General features: G+C 35.2%; 1 protein-coding gene across 2 annotated transcripts in view; it reads right to left on the reverse strand.

Annotated features, from left to right (window-relative positions):
* Positions 1-11,734: 11,734 nt before the first annotated feature.
* The window catches only part of DCN (decorin), a 37,298-nt gene continuing 27,338 nt past the window's right edge, over positions 11,735-21,694 (reverse strand). For both annotated transcript variants that reach the window (XM_069489500.1, XM_069489501.1), the window contains exons 6-8: positions 19,734-19,827; positions 16,291-16,429; positions 11,735-12,376 (exon numbers count right to left, since the gene is read on the reverse strand). In XM_069489500.1, coding sequence (XP_069345601.1) covers positions 12,182-12,376; positions 16,291-16,429; positions 19,734-19,827 — 428 coding nt within the window. In that variant the 3' untranslated portion in view covers positions 11,735-12,181. The remainder of the gene's footprint in view (positions 12,377-16,290; positions 16,430-19,733; positions 19,828-21,694) is intronic.

Raw genomic sequence — 21,694 nt, forward strand, 5'->3', positions numbered from 1 at the left:
AGCCCCATATTAGTGCCATATAAAGGTTGATTGGGGCACAGATTAGGAATTGTGAAAGCTTTTGCTACCCTAGAAGTTAACTCTAGATAAATAGTGTTCTTGGTTTCCTCACTCTGGCCAACATGTATTTTAGTGATAAGATGATGCTGTGGGAAGTATGCATGGAAGGCTCTTAAATTGTATTCCACAACTCCTCCCAGTTCCATGGAAATTCTGTTTCATGGCTTCTCCCAATTCCATTCTATGTCTGAGATTGGTTAGGGGAATTCTTCCTGGAGTTTGACAGGGCGTTTATCAATAATGTTGTTTACTATGTTGCTGAAAACATTCAGCTTCTGGTAAAGAACCCACCAAAAATGTATATTACCTCTTCTATAGTGTAGAGCTTTCTCTGGGAAACAGCTTCCTCATCAGGGATTTCATTTTCTAGCCCTGACTATTGCAAAAGGAAGCACCATGATTAACATGCACCAAAGCAATGTGAATGGAAGTGGTGGCTGTCATTTCTAGGTTTAGATGCATAAGAGATGAGGTTTCCTTTTTCACACCCTCATCTCTCCTCAACTGCCAGCTGAATGTAAGGATGCCAAGCCCCTCAGGGAGGGTGGAGCCACAAGATGGAAGGAGTCTGGGTCCCACAATCACCACAGGAAGGAAAGTTGCGTAACACCAGAAATATCCATATTGGACTGTTACATGAACAAAATATTAACTTTTACTGCATTAAATCACCAGGAAGTAGATTTTCTTTTCTTTTCTATTAATAAAATACCCATTGTCATCTTAACTAAAATTAGTTTGTGTTTAGTTTCTCATTAACTAAATAAGAAGTTATTGGGGAAGATCAAATCAGGTGTTTCTAACTTTCCAATATCTCTGAAAAATATCTCAGAATGGCATGTAACACACAATGGCTGTCCTTCAGCTCTCCCATCATTTGAGTTGCCTTTTCCTTTAATACACAACAAACATGGATTGAGTACCTCATCCTGCATGACTGCTGGGATTTTACAGAAATACCCCTCTGTGTTTCCAAGGATCCACATAAGATGGAATTTCATGAAATACTTCACATTGCTTGCACCTCTCACCCTGAACTTCTTCACAAATCTCTTCCAGTTTTTATGTAGCAATTAGTCAATACTGCTGGAAGAATTTCTTAGGTCTGCTTCATATTTGACATGGACCCTATTCTTTAGTCTGTAAAGCACAGATGATATTTGGCTTTAGGTATTAGGGAAATCATGACATGGAAAAGCAAAATTTAAAACATAACACATATCACTATTTATACTGCCTGCCAAATATGTCCCTTCACAGGGGTTCCATCTTGGGTATCTTTTTTTGTGTACCCCGTACTTTTGCCATGTTGCCCATGTTGCTGGGACAGATCTTGTACTCAGCATTAATAACTCTTATGTCTTTTCTTTTCTTATCTAAGTCAATATATACACTATCCTGGATGCATTAAATAAATTAGGACACGTATGTAACCTGTGAAACTGCTACCTTATTTAGAACTTCGTATATAAAGGCTTACTAGAATTATGATTGGCCATGTGAGGAATCTATAAGTAAATTATCTTAACAAAACTGAAACTTTAAATAATTAACATTGTATGAGTCTCCATTTTTAAGGAATATTTTAAAGTTATTTATGTATATGTTATGTATATCTCTTGCTGAATTTATTCAAAAGTTTATTATATATTTTCTTAATCTAAGGTAAACGAAATTTTTAAGAAAATTATTTCCAGTTGTTTGCTACTAGTAAATAAAAATAAAACTGATTGCTATGTATTAATGTTGTATCCTGTGACCTTGCTAAATCTATTTATTAATTCTAATAGGTATTTTTTATTTGTGTCCTAGTATTTTCTATGGCCATTTTCAAATGAACATGGTTTTACATTTTTCTTTCAAATCTTCATGGTTTTCATTTATTTTTCTTTTCTACTATACTATCTAGAACTTTCTCCTGAATGTTTAATAAAAGTGTTAAGATCAGTCATACTTGCTATTTCCTGATCTTAGGGGACAAGCATTCTGTCTTTTATTATTTATATGCAATTATCTCAGTTAATTGTCCTATGTAACTTACATGGTAGATACCTTTATTATTATTCCTCATTTTAAGCGTGAAGTGTTAAACTGATATACTTAACGTGTCACAGCCATAACCACCAAAACAAAGACCACCCCAGGTCAGTTTGACCACAGGCTTTTATTCTTAAGGGCTGCTCTGTGCTGACTGCACAGAGCTGAATCACAGTCTGCAGCTGAGGTTGGGCCTCCACCCAGTCTGCCTGCGGCATGCTTAGACCCCCAGGCACATCCTCCCTCAGCTCTGAGCTGGGCCTGTACTAGACACACAGCCCAAGCCCTCCTGGGGATCTCTGCGAGAGGCAGAACTGCTCTTTATGACCCATTCATGTAGCAAGTATGTGACTCTGTGCCCAATGAGACCAAATGCATAACTGGGAGATCCATAAGGAAGTGGAGAGGTAGAGGGGATGCCACCAAGAATATGGAGCCACTAAGAGAAACCTTTTTCTTCCCCTACTCTGTTAGCTTCTCAACTGCTCTTCCCCTGGCTAATGGATTAGGCCTCTGTCTAATCTCATAGCACTATTTGCTTTCCTATCAAACCCCTTTTAAATTACTTATTCGTTGTCTCTTTTTCTTATCATAATATAACTCAATCACATGGTTGGTTGTGAAACAGCAATGAGATTATGTCAGTGAATACACTTGTAAGTCAAAAGCTGCCAGATAAATTCATGGTAGCGTTGCTATTGTTATTATTGGTGCTGAAGGAAACCCAGAGAATGAGTATAAAACTGAAATCAGTTTGCTAGTAATAATTTCAAGGAGTCAAAAATCACCAAGATAAAGTGCTCCTACAGCCTTTACCTGATTTCCACCCTTTACCGACTAGGGCCTAAGTAAGGCATCCATTCTGAGAAGTGAATTCAAAAGTGGACAATAGCCATCTGGAGAAAATGTAGGCTCTGTGAATATGGCAGCAACTTTTAAACCTGGACTAAATTATGCAGCCAACTGATAAGTAGTTGAAGTTTTTTGCACTGATTTTCCCTTGCAGAAAACTTCTAACTCCATTAGTATTCCTCTTAAGGAAATATATCTCTATTATATTTATTGATGAGAGTTACTGAAGCTAGGAAGACATAACTTTTAAAAAAACCTATCTATTAATCAAGATGGTGTGAAAAGAAGAAGAATCTTACTCAAAATAACAACATCCAGAAACATCTGGTCTCCTAAGCTTTGTTTATCATTTCCTGGACCTCTGTACAAGCTTTCTTTTGCGATTTGTAGGTGGCCTGGTATTTCTTACAGTGTTCCAGATGTTTTTCCTGAAGTCAGAACAGCCACAGGAAATTTGTTTAACATTATAATTTTTAGTCATGAATGGTACATAATACTTTTGACTTTCATTTCCTCTCCGAACCATCACAGATATTGTCTTTTTATTCAATTTTGAAGCTTATTGAAATAATATCTCACTTTCACATTCCAAAGTTATCTACTAGAGGGAAGAAAATATATGGTTTTTTGGTTTTATTTTCTCCAGACTTCTCATAGTTCCTAAGTCTTTAATAAATGTGTGAATTAATGGAATATGCAAGTGAATTGTTGAACTAATTAAAATTTCATTTTCTCTCATATGAACATGTTAAAATTGGAAAAGGACAAGGCCACACCCACACACATATCTGGTTTTGTGAAAACAGGGGAGAAAGTAAATTATTTCAAGAAATTCTTTACATTTTTCATATATCAATGCCAGATCAAGTGACCACATGGGTTCTTTATAAACTGGGGATCAGTGTAAGTTACTACAGAATTGTCTGGAGCCATTCTATGTTAAGATTCCATGTAAAAAAATGGCCCTAGCTATGGAATTTATACGTGTTTCCATGGGTCTCTAGTTAAACATGCTGGTACAAGGCTGAGACCCACTGAGACCTCCTGCAGTTTCAGAGATACACTTTCTTTATGGTACAGAACTGTTTATTTATAACCGTCAAACCACAGCAAGTTATCAACCCACATTCAAGGCAGGCACCGAGCCATACTTTTGTTAATGTGAATTCTTGAAGGAAACAGAAACTAGACTGTTTTTATACAATTTTAAACTCATAAGTCAAAACACAGAGGTTTTTTTTTTTTTTGGTTTTTTTTTTTTAACAATAGATCTTTTCTCAAGAGGCTTTTCTTCTTGGTGTTGTTTAAGCAAGCACTGTTTTGGAAATGTTGATGGGATCACAGCAAAGGCATCCAGAGGGAAACATATAATATGTTTATTTATCTTAGAAACCACAGAACATTGCAAAAGGCCAAATTGGCCCTGTAAAATGTGTTGCTAACATGTACAGTATGATTGCTTAGTTTGGATACAGTCAAGTCATTTCTGTTCTGATAAAGAAGGACCACAATCTATACTCTGGCATCTGCAGAATTTATGTTTGTAACCCAACCGTTTCCCCTGAACTCCAAAGTCCTCAAGCAAAATCCGCCTTTGTACCTCCACATGAAAGTTGAATAAGCATCTCAAAATGAACAGATCCAAAGCCAAACTTTTGATTCTCAGTCCTTCCAACTCAACCTCCTTGCAGTCTTTCCCGTCTCTGTAAATTGTGACTTCATCCTTCCAGTGCCTCAGGCCAACATTCTTGGAGTCATCCCTGTCTCTATTCTTTCTCTCTCACGCCCCGTCTGATTTCTCAGTCATCCCCGTTCTCTGTACTATCAAAACAAATCTACATTCTGACCCCTTCTCAACGCTTTCTCTGCCACTATCCTTGTCAAAACCACCATTATCTCCAGCTTGATTGTCGCACTGGCATCCTAGTACTCTTTCTTGACCCATCCCTGTCCCTCTACGGTCGACACAGGCAGAGGCATCTTTTCAAAGACAGTTGAATCCAGTCATTCCTCTGCTGAGACTCCTCCAATAGCTTCTCATCTTGCTCAGAGTAAAAGCTAGTCTTTACAATTGCCTAACACTGCAGTATGTGGTTCCCATGACCAGTCTGGCCTCATGGCATATCTTGTCTCTCCTTACTCACTTTATTCTGCTTAGATTCACCTTCACCAATCTTGCCAAAACCTGCCATGTATCTTCCTAACTTAGGGCCCCTTTCCTTGGCTTGCTCCCTTCTGTCTGTCCTTCATCTCTCTGCTCCAATGTCACTTCTGATAAGATCTTTCTCCAACCATTCTATATCAAGTAGCAAGTCCCACTCGCTCACATTCTTTATTCCCCAGTTTTGCTTGACTTTCCTCCGCTTCAGCTGTTATTCCCTGGAATATTCTGAGGGGAAGACATTATTCATTGCTACATACCAGCTGCTAGAAACAGTGCCAGGCACACAGTAGGTTGTTAATACATATTTGTCGAATAAATGAAATAATAGGTGCTAGTAGACACATCAGGGCAGGAAGGTTGGATTATTTTGATATTTTTGGTATATTTTTAAATTGATTTGTTTCTGTGCTTGTTCCCAATGGCCTGGAAGCATTAATGTAGCCATCACAGACCCTGTTGGAATAAGAGCCCTGGGAAGAAAGTCTCCTAATCTCTGATGCCTAACACATTGGTGGATAGTATACTCGAGAGGTATCTCACCAAGCCCTTTTCTGATTATCTCAAATTGGGGAACATACAGCCTTTCTCTTAGTTCAAAATTATTTAACCCATTGAAGGTTGTTTTACTTTCCTGGATGTTTATGCTTGTGTGTGGTTTTAGTAGGTTTAGTGTTTTCCCTCTCTTCATTTTACTTTGTTTTCCATTATGATACTCCGTTGTGTGAAATTGACAGTCTGTCACAGACCTGTGACTTGAAGTAATTGTGACAGATGCTATGCTCGAGTACTTAAACAGATCCACTGAAAGAAATGGTTTAGCAATAAATGTGGGAATTTAAAACTGAGCGGCAAAGTCAAGAGTGAGAAGACTGCGCTGTCGACTCAGTAACCTCTGACCCCTCTGTTGCAGGAGGTCAGAGGCTGAAGGGTGATGGGATCTTGTGAAGAGTTATTTGTGCATAAAGGGGCAGTCTTGGACCAGGCCTGGCTGGAATGTTGGATGAATGAGAAATGACTGTATAAAACATTTTTAGTTTACTTGAGGGATTAGGCGTTTCTTCATTTGCATGAAGATAAGATGATGATATTCTGCAGCTGCAGCTGTAATAAAACTGTGGAATGAAGGAGTTCCTTTGAATAACAGTATGAAGAAGTAGAAAGGGGAAAAAAAGATAATGATGTGACACACGAAAAAAAATGACTAAACCAGAAGGAAAGAGGAGACCCAGGTTACGTCTGATTTAAGTGATGAGAATGATAGTAACACTCATTGCCAGGTCAAGGTCATTGAAGAGAAATGCTTTGAAACAACATAAATGCTATGCTCTGGAGAATTCAGGTCACTTGAATGTGCTAAGATGACTCCCATTAGACAGAAAGTGGTACAGCTTGGGCTAGCGTAAATGTCGGAAGGGAGTTTGCCCAGGGGTGAGAGGAAAATTCACAGTTTCTAACCTTTTATGTAAACCACACATAGTTGAACAAAAATTTTGATACAAATAAAAACAAAAAATAAGCATTCTTATAAAGGCAAAACTGGGTGTTAATGGTTAACGTGTGCCTCCTCCCAAAAGATATATTCAAGATCTGATCCCCAATACCTGTGGATGTGTCTTTATTTGGAAGTAGGGTCTTTAAAAGATGTAATCTAGTTAAGATGAGCTCCTACTGAATTGAGGTGATCCCTAATCCAATATAATTGATGTCTTTTTGAGAAAAGAAGAGACACAGACACATGAGAGAAGAAGGCCATGTGAAGATAGAGGCAGAAATTGGAGTCATACTGCCACAAGCCAAAGAACACCCAAAGCTACCCAGAAGCTACAAGCAGCATCCTCCACTAGAGGTTTTGAGCAGGCCCCTGCTGACATCCTGGTTTTTAACTTCTAGCCTCTAAAACTATGAAAGAATACACTGTCATTTTAAGCCACCCAGTTTGAGGTTCTTTGTTACAGCAGCTCTAGGAAACTAACACAATGGGGATTTCTTCCAGGGGCCAATCAGCAGGAGACAAAAGACAAACATGGTGCAATAGGAAATGAGAGGACTGACTCTCTATTGCCTTATTCCTCAAAGTATGGACCAAGGAGAAGCAACATTCCTGGAGCTTGTTTGAAATGCAGAATCTCAGATCCTAATCTGGACCAGAGACATAAGAGTTTACCTTGAGATGATTGCAGCCCAAACTATGCCTCAGGAATAACAACAGCAATAGCAACAGATATATTTGAGACCTTCCCAAGTACTTGGCTCAGATCTAAAAGTCACACCCTACGTTAACTCATTTAATTTACACACGGACCTATAAGATATGTGCTATTAATATTCCTATTTTACAGACAAGGAGATGAGCCATGGAAAGCTTAAGTAATTTCCCTTAGTCATGTAAGTAGTAAGTATTGAAGTCAAGAAAGTGAACTACATTTATCTTTACTTCAGTGGAAAGATATATAATAAAGGAAGAGTTGTGTTGATGTTTAAGAGAGGGGTGGTGAAGTACCAGGTCTCTCTCTTCTTGAGATACTGAACCAAAGTAGAAATAGCCTGACTGCCAAAGTAGAAATATGTGTGTTGGAGGATCTGCCTTGCAGATGAACATCCAAGATGGTCTTCCCCTCTTTCTGTTTCTACTTATCCCTCACCCCAGTTTCCAGTTAAGCAGCAGGGTAACTGCAGGCTTTCCCTTTGAGAGGAAGCCTGTAACATGGAGGGTGCATCATTCAAGGTCCAGCTCTGGGAAAAAAAAAAAAGTCGAGTGATGGACATGGACCTTGAACGTCTGAATTCCTTCCAATTGAAACCACTTCTTCATCTGTAGTGGTGACAGTGGGATCTCTTGGGAAATGAAAAAGAGAAGAAAAGAAAGAAATTTCCTTCCTCCTATTGAGCATACTGGGAAATTCACATTTTGTGGTCTTATAAGACTGTGGAAAGAGGGAAACGGGTAGCTTCCCCTAATGTTATTATTAGCTCTTTATATATGAAATGTATATGAAAAACTACTACTTCTGCTTCAAAAGAAGGAAAAGAAGTTAATTAAGCCCTGCTTTATGCCAGCCTATCAAAGACGTGTCCAGGCACATCTTGGTCTTTGAATTTACTCTCTGCCTTGAATAGCACCTCCCCACCAGATCTTCCTGTTGAACTCTTATGCATATGTCAAAACCCATCTCAACCATTATCTCCTCAATGAAGTCTTCCATGTTCCTCTGCAATCATTCTGCTACCGTTGGCAGAAGCAATCACGCCTCTTCAGCCACTGATGTAAATTGTATATATTTCTATGATAAAATTTATCATGCTATATTTCAATTGTTTGCTATATTTCAAATATTTAATAAATTATTAAATGTATTATACTGTTGTATTTCAATTATTGTTTCTTCTATTAAACTATGATCACCTTAAAGTCAAGGATGGCATCTTATTCATTCTTATATCCCCAGTGTTCAGCATAAGCCTAGTAAATATTCTTGCATGGACAAAAATCTACTTGGTACTGTAAAAGTTATATTAAACTAATTGAGAGTATATAGAATGGCCCTGTTCAATATGATATCAATTATTTATATGTGACTATTTGAATTTGAATTTATTATAATGAAATAGAATTTAAAAATGTAGTTCTTCATTTGCATTAATACAATTTATAGTTCTCTGTAGTCACATGTGGCTGCCTAGTGGATGCCTTACTGGAAAGTGTTGATATAGTACATTTTCAAAATCAAACAGTTTGTAAAATAGTTTGATTTTTTTAATGAACTTTGAAATGTAACAGTGGTAATTCAGGCTGGTGGGATTACCCATTATTTGATAGCCCTGCACAGCATTATAAAGAAGATGGGAGAATCTGTGGATATTCTGTGATTCTCAATAGTTAGATATGAGTAACTTCTTTCCTAAAGTAGCAGAAGGCAACTCAGCTTGACAATAAAGTGACAAAAAGTTTGCCTTTCTTCCTTATAAGCTTTGTGTCCATAGGCAAATTACTTGACCTCTCTGGGGCTCCATTTCCTTATAGGTAAAAGGAGTATTAAATAACCATATGAAGCACATGGGGCTATTGTAAATAATAAATGAGATATTGTATGTAAACCATTAGGGCATAGTATTCAATAAATGACAGTTAATATGATTATGGCACCTGCACTTCAAGACCCTAACCTATCACCCCAGAGGAACTTCTAAGAACCATAAATAGATTCCCTTCTTAATTTTTAAGACCACCCCTTTTGGTCTCCATATATTATGAATTGTATAAACTGTTGCAAAAGGGAAGACTGACCTCTGAATCTTCACATAGCAGGGTTGTAATTCCTACTCTGCATTTACTATATCTCAATTTCCTCATCTGTGAAATGGGAGTAATACATTCTTATGGGATTTCCATGAACAGTAAAGACATTGTCCAAAAGGATCCTACCACAGAAGTTGGAAATTTTTATATACTTTTAATAAACTCCACAAATAAGTATCTGTTGTAGTTATGTCCAACTCCCTACCATGGGTTGTCTTAGGTCTACAATATATTCAGTGCTACTATATTGAATGAATTAATGAATGAAGTGAGTATACAAAATCAATTAATATCCTCTCCTAGTTATTGCCTGATACCAGGCTATGAATAAATATTACTGACATAATGACTTCCTGAAAATCTAACATGTAGATAAATAGTTCATACAACACCTATGTGTATTTCAGGCAGTAATTAGTGTAAGGGAGACTATGACTAACTGCAGAAACTTAGAGCTCTATACTCTGATTCTCACAATTCTCATAATTATCCAAATGTTATTTTTGCTTTCTGCTATATTTATATAATATATAATTGACTTCCCATTCATATTGACAGTGTATAGGTTTTTTGTTTATACTTTGATGTTTAACACTAACCATATTTTTTAAAATAAGTGAAGTCTGTGTTAGGCATAGACATGGTAAAAATAGCTTGGTGTTTCATAAAGGAAAACCAGAGTCAGCTAACCATTTGGCAAAGGTTCATCAAATATTTTTAACTTATTTGCACCTTTGATAAATGCAGAAAAATCTATAAGAATCCATAATTGGAGTTCAGAAACAGTGTACAACATGATGTAAATGTCATGCTTATCTTGGCTAGTGATATTCATTCAATAATGCTACAGTTAAAATAATCGTGGCTGGGCTAGTTATTCTCCATGGGTCCTGACCAAATCCATTTCCCTCCCTTCTCTGCCCTGCTGCTCATCTCCCTGGCTGTTTTGATGGTTGTCTTCCGCCTTGGGCTTGATCAGTGGGAGGTACCAGCAGCTGTGTCTGAAGTGACAGAAAGTAGATACTCTGCTTCGGTATTTCACCCGTGTGGAAGTTGAATCCCTTTCCAGGATCATAGCTGTCTGGGGATCGAAATCCTCCACAGTTGACTCATTTGGCTTTGGAAACTCAGTTCCTTCCCTGACCATTTAGCCATATGGGTGGGAATGGACCCCCCTCATTGCCCATCTCTAGGTACCTCACCATCTGTGTTTGGTTCAGTAGAATCTGACCACACTCTGTAATAGTCCCTTCATCAAATCATCTTCATTTTAACCCTCTGGAGCAAATTTTGTTTTGTACCAGACCCCAATTTGTGCACAGATTAAAGGAGAAAGCACTGGTGCCAGATATTTAACAGGTATTTGACTATGAGAAAGTTGTTTAATTTATCCTAACCTCAGTTTACTTCCATGCAAAAATAGGTTGTTGAGTAGGTATGTAATAATTAGAGAGAATTCATGACTATTCCTAGAAATTTTGAGATAACATACTTGTTTGTTCTGAATGTGATAAATAACAGGTGAGATTTATATTTTGCCACCACGAGGGAAGCCACCCTGAAAATGAAATGAAGAAAGGTAAAATTAAAATAACTGTAGAGAAACTCGACCAGAGGTCTGATCAAACTGTACCTGAAGGCTTAACTGATGCAGGACTATTTTTATTTCCCTTTGTAGTTTAATACTCTTTTTTTTTAGGATATTCAACTATAAAACATAGAACTTCATAGAAGAAACATACCTTTCACATGTTTACTTATTAGATGTGAATAACATAAATGTACAATTTAATAAATATTTACTCTAATAGGTCCATTCCCCAGGCTTGTTGAATTGTCTGTTTTGATAGCTGTTTCTGAATTCTATAGAAAAAATTTATAAAATTTATGGTTTAACTAAAGACAATAAGTATTTCTAATACATCCAGTAATTACAGAAATGCTCAGACAAGCAGCCTGATTGTATGTGTATGGTTGTTTTAAATTGATTTAGTTAATTAGCAATTGGAAATATAAATTCTCTACACCATGAGGAAAAGTCTGCTTTGTGCCTTATAAGCTTAACATTGAACATGGATAATGTAAGCTACCATACTAAAATGTAATAGACGGGTAGAAGAAATGGCTGAGAACTTGAAAAGATATGCTGGCATTGTGAACAAAGCAATGTCTACCCTTCAGAAAATTGACTTCAGGGAATATTTACAATTAAGCTTTTATACAATGGTAATTTTGAATGTATTTTTTAATTTATTTTTTCAAAAGATTGACATTAGCAAAAAATTTTACATAGCCTGTATTGAATTCACACATTCAAATGAGGCTTTACCAGTATTAATGGGGATTAATACAGAGCAAGTGTTTGGCATTTGACTTTATGTCAAAGGAGCTGATTGCTCAATGAATCACAGAAGACTCATACTCTTTTTATTTGATTTTTTTTCTGAAAATAAAAAAAAAAGCTTTACTAAATGTTGACATATATATTTACTCCAAATTTGACATTTAGTGAAATAAGAATATCTGTAGTAGCTCAGTTAACATCAACAGAAAGCTTCAAAAAATGATTCTGAAAATGGCAGGCAAAGTTTTTTTTTATTATAGGCAATTATTTAAACTGCATATTTGGCTTTATGCATAATAAGTCATGTGGGTAACACATCCACATTGAAGTTAGGTTTCCAGTATCTAGCTTTTATTTATTTACTTATTTTTAGCAATTACATTAGTGAGATTTTGCCAGGTTATAAAAATGAGGGCTTTCTTAAGAATTACTTGTAGTTTCCGAGCTGAATGGCAGAGCGCACATAGACACATCGGAAGGTGGATGGCTGGATCTCCCAGTACTGGACTGGGTTGCTGAAAAGACTCACACCCGAATAAGAAGCCTTCTTGGTGTTGTATCCAGGTGGGCAGAAGTCATTTGTTCCAACTGCAGAGATGTTGTTGTTATGAAGGTAGACGACCTGTGATATGAAACGATGGGGAATGATTATTTTTCCCTAAATATATTAAGGACTTTCATGTAAATACTTTATTCTTTTCAATATTTTCATCATTCAGTTTAAATACTTTAATACTTCTCAAACCAAACTTTTTATTTCTGCCTCCTTCCCAAACTTGCTTTTCCGCATCTCAGTAAGTTTCATGTTAATCATTCCAGATACTGAGGCTAAGAACATTGTCATTATCCTTGAGCCTCCTTTTTACATACACTCGCTACTCAACTGTCAAACAATCTCTCTAGCTCAGCCTTCAAAATGTACACACCATCTCCCCCATCTACTCCTATAACTTTGTCCATGCCACCATTTTCTCTTTCTGGATGGTTGAAATCACACTGATTGTTTTTCCTGTTTCCCTCTTTGCCTTCCTAAATTCTTTTCTTTTCTTTCTTTCTTCCTTTCTTCCTTTCTTTCTTTTAACTTCCAGAGTAATTGTTTTAAAAAAACAAGCCAAATTATATGTTTTTTGCCTCATCACTCCAGTGATTCTCCATCTCATGCAGGACAAAATCCAAAGTTCTCACAATGTCCTGCAAATTCTACATGATCTGACATCCTTCTGCTCCAACCTCATCTCACCTCACTGTTCAAGCCAACCATCCAGTCTACTTGCTGCTGTTCTAATACACAAAGCATGGTTCCTCCTTAGGTTGTCACACACTGCTTACTCAACCTGTAATAATCTTCTCCAAGGTATAGACAGGGCTGGCTGCCTCATGTAATTCATATCTTCTTATCAGAGAAGCCTTCTCTGACTACCCTATTCTGCCATTGTCTGTGGCATAATTATATTACATTTGTTTATTTTTCTCCATAGCAATTATCAATATGTAGCATATTATATAATTATTTGGTTTTTGTCTGTTTTCCTCCTCTATAGTAAAAGCTCCATGAGGCAGGAACCTGTTCTGTTTGTTCATTGCTGTGTCTCCAGTGCCTACTGGAACAGAGCAGGTGTTCAATAAATATGTGTTGAATGAATGAACATTATTTCAGATATCAGGTCTATATGAACTATTTTGGGTCTACATGAAATATTATGTTTTCAGGTCAAAAATAAATGATAGACCTTTTAATAAAATTATATGGAATGAGGAAGTGCTGTGTAGTGAAAAAAGAAGAGGGCACACAGTATTGGTATTTAAATAATCACAAACTCCAAGAAATACTTAGGGTTACAGCATTTTGTATAAATATACCTAGAAAGTTTTAACAAAAATGTATCCTAAATTATAAATTATACTCTATGAATGTAGAGCTATAATTCATTAGGATTTTTTTCTGAAATATATTTTATAATCATGTTTAAGATAACAGTATTATAATTTATTCATAGACTTTTTAATGGTAATTAACTATCAGCCTTATAAAAAGAACTTTAGAAATGAGTTTACATTTCCGTTTTTTAGATGTGAATTCTGGAGACCAAGGAGTGAGTTATCTGATATCACGCAACCAAGGGTGGAGTATAATGCTAAAGCAACCATGTCTAAAGTGAGCTATAAAACCTATGAGGAGCTTCCTTAAAAAATTGATTTGAAATGTTCTACTTACAAGAACATTAACTCTTTATGTTGGTGAGGGCCTTGTTTACGAAAAGGTTTAAGAAGAGACTAGTGGAAGTCACATAAATGCAGTGCTTTAAAGTTAAAGCAATACTTATGAGTATGTTTTATGAGTCTCAAGTTTTAAAAATTTCTTATTATCATTTACCATCCTCTATTTTCCAGCAGTGATTAGCAAAAAAGGGAGGGGTGTTTGGTGAGTGTTTACAGCTGACATTGAAAGTGAGGGGAAAAAAATACCAAGACATAAAGCAAATATTAGTCTATGTAAAAGAAAGAAAAAAAGGTAGATTCCCAATTCATTTCATGAAGTCAATATTTTCTAATACTAAAGCCAGACAAAAATCATCACAAGAAAAAAAAAACTACAATCAAATATCTGTTATGAATATATGCAAAAAATAGTTTAAAAATAATAGAAAACTGTATTTTACAACATATAAAAGAACTATTATACTATGACAGTATAATGGCCAAGTGAAATACCCTTCCAAATGCGTGGAACTGTGCAAATGCCCATGAAATTTCCTTACATTTAACAAAGACTCCAAACCAGCATTCGTTATAACTTATCTCTATGGCCCACAATAAGAAGCACATTATATATTGGGGCTTGCATATATGCATCTGTGCATACGAAACAAAATTTTACTGAAGTACTTAACTATTATAAGAATCTATTCTATTCTATTTCATTCTTTAGATATTCCTAACAAACCCATTAAACTGATTTTATTAACTCAATAATGTGTACTAATATCTAAAAAACAGTGATCAAAAAGGTGAAAATGATTATTCTGGGTTAGAAAAACAAAGACAAATAAAAAAACCACAATCAACATACTAATAAACACAATTACTAGTCTTACTAAGTCTTTTAAACATCTTGATTTTACTTGTGGCTTAAAATTCTCCCTACTTACCAATCCACCACTACATTGAAAAATACACTCTCCCCCATTGAAAAAGAATCATCAGTAAAAAAGACTTTAAGTTTCATCTTCACACTTATGAATCAATTTATTGAAATCTAGCTAATGTAAATTCTGCTTGTCAATTTAATTTGGAGTTTATGTCACAACTCAACAATAAAAGAGGTCAGTAATTTACTGACATTGTTGACAGCAGAGTGAACAATATCTTGAACACCAACCGAAGTTCAGATACTAGATTATCAAAAGAGCAACTTTATAAAATAATTTTACCTATAAAACAATGTCAAAATATTGTTTCTGAGTCACTAAGAACTAAGTACCTATGTAAATTTCTGAACAAGACACAATTTAAATATAACCTTAAAAAGCTGAAAAATTAGATAAAAATGAGGAAATATATAAAATCTATGAATAATCACATTATTGAATTTTTAAAAATTGAATCATTTAAGTAACATTTTTGTTTTCTTTCATCAAAGTAACAATGGAAATCTTATACTACATGAAAATTTTGTTGATATTTAACCTAATCAGCATGCCTTTCATTTATAGATTTACAGACTGCAAAACACTGTCACCACAGTAGACCATTAAACAGTATCTTCTCATTCTTATTAAGCACTATAACTTGATAATTTATATAAAGTTAATTCAGTCACACTGCTAGCTAAATATTCCATCTTGAGCTATATATTTGCTGAAGATAAAAGTTAAAACTATTATTTTATTCCCTATCAATCCATCACAGGTTTTGCCCAAGCAGTATTTATTTGTTACTCTGGTCTGTGACCTGAAACTACTGTGCTTCATAAAAGAGATTACATTTTGTCAACAAACATTAGAGTAAGTTCAAGGCAATGGTATTAACTTTAAAAATTAATTTAAACCTATGTTTTTCATAAAACCAGAATGAATCTGTGCAAATATTAAAAATATCTCTCTGAGCAATGGACAGAATGTTTGTATTCCCCAAAATTCATATGTTGAAACTCTAATCCCAATGTAGTGGTATTTAGAGTTGATTAGGTTATGAGGGTGGAACCCTCATAAATGGGATTAGTGCCCTCATGAGAAACCAGAGAGCTAGCTAGCTCTCTTTCTTCCATGTGAGGACAAAAGAAGTTGGCAGCTTGGAAGAGGGTCCCCACCAGAACTTGACTATGTTGGTACCCCAATCTCAGACTTCCAGCCTCCAGAACTGTGAGGAATAAATGTGAGTAGTTTAAGCCACCCAGCTTCTAGTATTTTGTTAGGGCAATCCTGGCTGACTAAGACACTCGGCCAAAAAAAAAGATTTCTAAGCAGAGCTTCCTGACTCCATCCCAGTAGGAAGGATTTAGTCTCTAGCTCCTCACAATAAGTGGATTTGCATTACCTGGATGTACTTATGCTCAGCCAGCCCACCAGGTACTTTGGTGAGCTTGTTGTTGTCCAAATGAAGCTCTCTCAAATGAGGTGTGTTGGCCAGAGAGCCATTGTCGACAGTAGAGATGCTGTTGAAACTCAGTCCCAACCTACCAAAGAAGGCAGAAATGAATGCAAACACCACACATGGATGTCTTACTTATAGGCATTGTGTGATTAATCAAGTCAACAGAAAAGGACGTTTTTAGTTTTGCACACGGTGTTCCCTCTGCTTAGAGTGCTTTTTCCAACCTCTCTGAGCCTGGACAAAGCCCATTTGTTCTTAAGGTCTTAGCTCAAAGTCACCACCTTTGAAACTCCTCTAACAGGTAATGACTGGATAGGTATCCCTTATAAATGCTTTATAGCATTCTGTGGTCAACCTCTTATAAAACTTAAGGGACTGTGTTTTAAAAACCTGTGTACTCATGTGCCTCCCCTTTGGAATAGTGACTGTCTTGAGGTATACCTGATACTTAACACAGTGCTTGAAATGCTCAATAAATAGCTATTGAGTTGATTTATATGTGTAATGAATATAGTAAATTCATATGAAAGAACCAAAATAAATAGTATTATCACTTTGGTCCCTTTGCAAATAAAGCAATTACACATTTATCCTATAAATTTATTCATTGAAAATAAAAGGTGCAGAGTTCTAAAAAGTCAATAAGCTTTCCCACTAGAAACAGAATTAGCATTTTACATTAGTTTGAAAAACTTCCTCAGTGACTATCTAACAGTCACTCTGAGAATTTGCCTGGTGCCAACATTCCTGGTTTCTGACCCAAATCTCTATCTCTTGGCCCCTCTGACATTCTACATAAGTAACCCTCAAGTTTAATTCACTCGAGATTTGGGTTCATATTTTTTAAATTAAATGTGTAACATATGAGAGTTCTGCTGCTGTCATATCCCCTCATAACAAATGGGACTCCAGAGCAGAAAAGGTTGACTTGGAGACATGGCTGATCTATTCAACATTCTAAACATGAACCCATCAAAAGCAGAGTGATATCAATCCAGAAGTCAAAGAAGGAATACCAGATATGAGGCAGCAAGACAATGAAACAGAGCCTGGAATCTCCAAGGAAAGGGGAAGAATTTACAGGCCTCCTTCAAATGCAATGGAAGAGAAGTGGACATATTCTGTAGGATGGTTTCTGCTAGTCTTCAGTTAGTTCTAATTGTTCAGCTCCTTTAGGATTTAGATGTTGGCTTAGGTAAGCAAAGTTTCCTAATTTTAATTATGGCTGGATATTTGAAATAATAGAGGTTAAAGATGACTGACTTTATGCTCTTAATAGCACAGTTGGCTTTTCTTAGCTGTTGATTATTAACCTGGCATCTTGGCTCAGAATATTTTGTTTTTCCCTCAGTGTTGGGAATCCATCTCTGATTTCTGATGTTTCCTTTTTTACGTAAGAATTGTGTCTCCTACTCAATAATTAAAGTTCCAATATTCAATTTTGGACTAGCATATTTCTTAGAATATAATATTTCTACTAATTTATTTAAGGAAATTATTCACTTATTTAACCATTTATTTAAATATTCAATCAACAAATGTTTTTGAGAACCTACTATACACATAATATTGTTTTAAGTATTATGAGGGACATAGGTTACATGGATCAAAAACTATGATTGTTTCCATCAAAGACTATTTTACCTAGTAAGGGAGATGATTATATATACATATGCACATAATCACACATATATATGCTTTATAAAAAATTAAGAGAATTTTGTCTGAAACCCATCTTATAGTTCTGTAGAGGGGTGTACACTATTTGCTTTTTACCTGTTCCTAATAGCCAACTAAAACATGTGCCCTGAAACAATGTTCTGAGATCAGTGACTTCTTTTTTCTTCTTTTCACAGTTTTGATTTTCAGCACCAAAATACGTCTCATGTTTCAACATCAATTAGTAATAAACAACATAAGGATTTGATTCCAAAAATAAATGAAAAAATTCTTGAATTTGATAAATTCAAAAATTGAAAAAATTTGCTTGACCAATGAAGCAATCTACTCTAATGACTGGAATTCAAAATCCATTTAAAGACAAATCTGAATTTCTATTGGCTTTTTCAAACTTTATTAGCTCTGTATGCTTCTGTTTGATACAAACTATATGATGTCAATATTGAAGTGCAGAATCTGAGAATCTCCATACAACTTTCAGTACAAAATGAATTTTTTCTAAAATACCACCCATAATATAAATGATTTTCTATATTTAGAACTTTCAAATATTGTTTATTCCTACTACTATTAATACTAGTACTAATAGTAATCCAATAGTAATAAGTGTCCTAAAGACAGTTCTACATGTTAAACAATGCAACTTAAATCTGCCTACATTCTTCTGCAGCTAGAGAGACCTAATTAACAAAGAAACGTAGATGATGAATAATACTATTGTGAAAAAATGTTTTCTACATTAGGGACTGTAATGAAAATAGCTGAATGCAGGATTTAGTATTATTTGAGACACCAGGGGAATATTTTTCAGCTCACATACATATGCTTCTCTTTAGCCCTCATCATCCACCTGGGTCATTGGGGAATACGGACAGAAATGGGAAAAGCTGCATTCTGCATCTATTTGGTCACGGGTATGTCTCAAAGATACAAGGATATACGTTATATTTATTTATCTACCATGAAATTTATAGACAAAAACAAGAGTGAGTAAATTTGGCATAATACTTCTCTGTAGGAACATTCAGGAATATGTGTGGATCAAGAACAGAGTGTTCCTTGAAGACAAATTTGAAAAAGTTTGCCAGAGCTCCCCTCTTCTTATTACTTAACCAGATTACAAATACGGAAAGACTGGAAGCAGGACAGGCACTAGTAATCATTTATTTTAAAAAACCAAACCAAAAGAAAAACTCTTCTTTTGTTGGCCTACATTTAAATTTCCAGATACATCTTTTAAACTCTTTAGAGAATAGGAGATTATAGAATCTCATCATAACTATTCTAATAGTAATTTGTGGAATGCCCAATATTTCCATGTCCTGGTAGCTTTCATTTTAATGCATTTTCATATTCTGGACATTACCTTATTTACTTAACCTTCTGTTTGATGCAAATAAGTTAGAACATAGTAAACGTACATACTGAAATCAAACATCTTGTACATAACATATAACTAGAAATGATAAAGTATTCACAAAATAGAAAGCTGATCTTGGTGGATATAGTAGCTATACTATTTCATAGACTTTCTCAAGAAATAATTGGATAAGCTAAAGTTTGAGGTTGTTAAAAACAACAAAAAGAACAAAATATGGTACGGTCAAAAATAAATCATCACGTTTTTAATTCTGAGCATGTTGACACTAATTTATATACCTAGCCAATGAATGTTCTGATAGAAAGTCATGAAAGGATATTATTACTTAGCCAAATTATTCAGTCCTTTTAGGCTGGCTGCATCAACTCTGCTGATTTTGTTGCCATCAAGATGTAGTTCAGTAAGGGAAGGAGGAAGACCTGGAATATGGAAATACATGATACTACATTAGCAGATAAACATTATAAGTACAGAATGTGGAAAGACTTAATGAGGGCATATGCTATCAATTTTTTAAAAGATATACAGTTTCAAAGGATAAGTTTTGCTTTTCATCTTTTTCCTTCTTCCCTTTCATAATAATATATGCTTTTGGAAGTAGTGCAAACCCTTGGTACTTTTCTCTTAGATTGACTTTAACCAAAACATGCACAGTTTTTATCGTGTAGTAGATTTTTGTCATTACAATTATAGAACTGAAGTCAAACCCTGAATTTCATAATTATCTTCCACTTTTGTTAATGGACTAACACTAACATTGATAAAAAGATATTAACTATAAAATGGGGAGATGAGCATTTGATCTATAATGAGATTATGTATAAATTAAGCCTGTATACAAACTTAACCAGCTATTTCATTAGTGAGCATGATTAATAATTAACACTGATAAACTGTGCTGGCCTTAGCCTTACTTGACTTTTCCATAAAAACATCAAATGCCTCTGCAACATGTCTGTGTAGAAAGAGCTAAAGTTTACTTTTCCCTATTAAATCCAGAATGTTTCTTTATACAAGAGGAGTGCAGAGGCCTATAATCAAGTGATCTGCCATGTGTAGAGCACCTGGGGAAATAATCTTAGATCCAAAGTACCCGCTAAACCTCTGGGTAGTACTTCTTGAATGTCTGTGATTTCCAAAGATTTAGTAATGTAAATATAAGTTTAAATATTTTATTTTCATTTCCTCCTGCCATCTGAGGATATATTTTATACAGCTTTTTAAACAGCATATTGTTCCATTTAAAAGAATAGTAACAAGCACAAAGAAAATAGCAAATTGGTTACATGTAGAACTAACATCTGATTGGCATAAAATCTTGGTTATTTGTCTATAAAGATATAGAATTGGAAAATCACAGGTTATATTTGGTCTGAAATTGTCATTACCTCCCACTGAATTCTGTCAATATTGTCTATTTAATGTAACAGTTTAGTCCATATTTGATTTGAAAATCGTTATTAGTTTCTCTTTGTTTGTTTTTTTTAGTTTAGCATATTACAGGGGCACAAATATTTAGGTTACATATATTGCCTTTGCCCCACCCGAGTCAGAGCTTCAAGTGTGTCCATCCCCCAGACAGTGTGCACCGCACCCATTAGGTGTGAATATCCTCATCCCTCCACCCTACTCCCACCTGCCCGACACCCACTGAATGTTACTACTACTATATGTGCACTTAAATGTTGGTCAGTTAAGTCAGTTAATACCAATTTTATGGTGAGTACATATGGTGCTTGTTTTTCCATTCTTGTGATATTTCACTTAGTAGAATGGGTTCCAGCTCTATCCGGGATAATACAAGAGGTGCCATTGTTTTTTGTGGCTGAGTAGAACTCCATGGTATACATGTATCACATTTTATTAATCCACTCATGTATTGATGGGCACTTGGGTTCTTTCTACATCTTTGCAATTGTGAATTGTGCTGCTATAAACATTATAGTGCAGATGTCTTTTTAATTTTTCTATAGAAGTATGTTTTGTGTGGGAGATGCTAAGGAAAGGAATTTCTACTTATTGTATATCTGTTATGTACAAAACATTGATCTTGGTACTTTTCCTAGCTCAACTCCTTTAATTCTTTCAATGCATAAATTATTGACCATTAATGTCCTTTCATAGATAAAGAAACAGAAACTCAAAGTTACAATTTTTTAGTCTATCTATCTGTTAAGCAGGGAAATTAATATGCTCCCAGATGGCCAAAAGAAGTTAAAAAGCATGCTGTTAACTGGAGGAAATGAAATAACAATTACATTATTCTTGTGAATAAATATTACGAAA

The sequence above is a fragment of the Eulemur rufifrons genome, chromosome 16 (assembly GCF_041146395.1).
Source record: "Eulemur rufifrons isolate Redbay chromosome 16, OSU_ERuf_1, whole genome shotgun sequence".
Lineage (NCBI taxonomy): Eukaryota > Metazoa > Chordata > Mammalia > Primates > Lemuridae > Eulemur > Eulemur rufifrons.